Raw genomic sequence first — 1,032 nt, 5'->3', positions numbered from 1 at the left:
AAATTTAAATAATAATAATTGTATATAGATTAAAATTTTTAAATATAAAATAAATAGAATAAATTATAACAAGTAATTTATATACAGTACATCTTGTTTTGGACATTGTGCGTGTATGTGCGCATATATATATATATATATATATACACACACGCGTCCAAAATTTATATAATAATAATGAGATTGATTGATAGTCAACAAGATATAAAAATTTAATTTTATAAATTAATTTAATTACATAGAAAATATGTTAATTATAATAATAAATTATATATAGGCTAGATATTTTAATTACATTTTTAAATATAGAATAAATAACACATTTAAATAAAATAATTTATATACATCTTGTTTTGGACATTGCGTGTATATACACAAATATATAATTTATTGTATTTATATCAGAAATGAAAATATTCTATTTTTTTAACATGTTTATTTATATTATATAAATCAATTTATTGTAAAGATATTCTGATGTGTACATTTCGTCAACAACATTTTTTATTTTGTAGACAACACATTTTAAGTGTTTATATCTGGTAAAAGTATGCGAGTAAAGCTTTGAGTAAAATAAAATACAAAGTTAACAGATAGCGGTTCTGTGTTTTTTAGATCATGAACATGAAGCATTTACCTTCTTGAAGGAGGTGAGCAGCTTGACGCTGACGAAGCCCAGCTTGTTGCGGCGGACGTGTTTGAGCAGGAAGGCGTCGTGCTCCAGATTCTCATCCGACAGATAATATTCAATCTGCGCCACCAGTTTCTGGATGAGCTCTGGGTCCGGAGGCTGCCAGCTCTCCTCCTCCAGCTCCCCGCCGCTGGTCCCCGCGCCGCTGAGAGAAGCACACACCAAACACACGCATCAATCCGCAGCAGGGAGCCCGTCTGTTTCCCATCGTCCCCCTAAAATCTCAGATTCCCCCACAATCCAACAGCCTGCGCGAAAGCATGAGCATCACAGCTCGCTGCCCACGAACACCAACACACGAGCAGCGCCGAGACCTCTCCATCTGACCGCCGAGCACATGC

The 1,032-nt window shown here is 34.5% G+C and overlaps 1 protein-coding gene across 1 annotated transcript in view; it reads right to left on the bottom strand.

Annotated features, from left to right (window-relative positions):
• larp6a (La ribonucleoprotein 6, translational regulator a) overlaps positions 1-1,032 on the bottom strand; it is a 7,246-nt gene that overhangs the window by 3,898 nt on the left and 2,316 nt on the right. The window contains exon 2 of the mRNA XM_016552231.1: positions 638-836. Coding sequence (XP_016407717.1) covers positions 638-836 — 199 coding nt within the window. The remainder of the gene's footprint in view (positions 1-637; positions 837-1,032) is intronic.

This window comes from Sinocyclocheilus rhinocerous, unplaced genomic scaffold (genome assembly GCF_001515625.1).
Source record: "Sinocyclocheilus rhinocerous isolate Xijiao unplaced genomic scaffold, SAMN03320098_v1.1 scaffold3689, whole genome shotgun sequence".
Lineage (NCBI taxonomy): Eukaryota > Metazoa > Chordata > Actinopteri > Cypriniformes > Cyprinidae > Sinocyclocheilus > Sinocyclocheilus rhinocerous.
The sequence above is the reverse complement of the archived record's forward strand: the minus strand, read 5'-3'. Positions and strand labels throughout refer to the sequence as shown.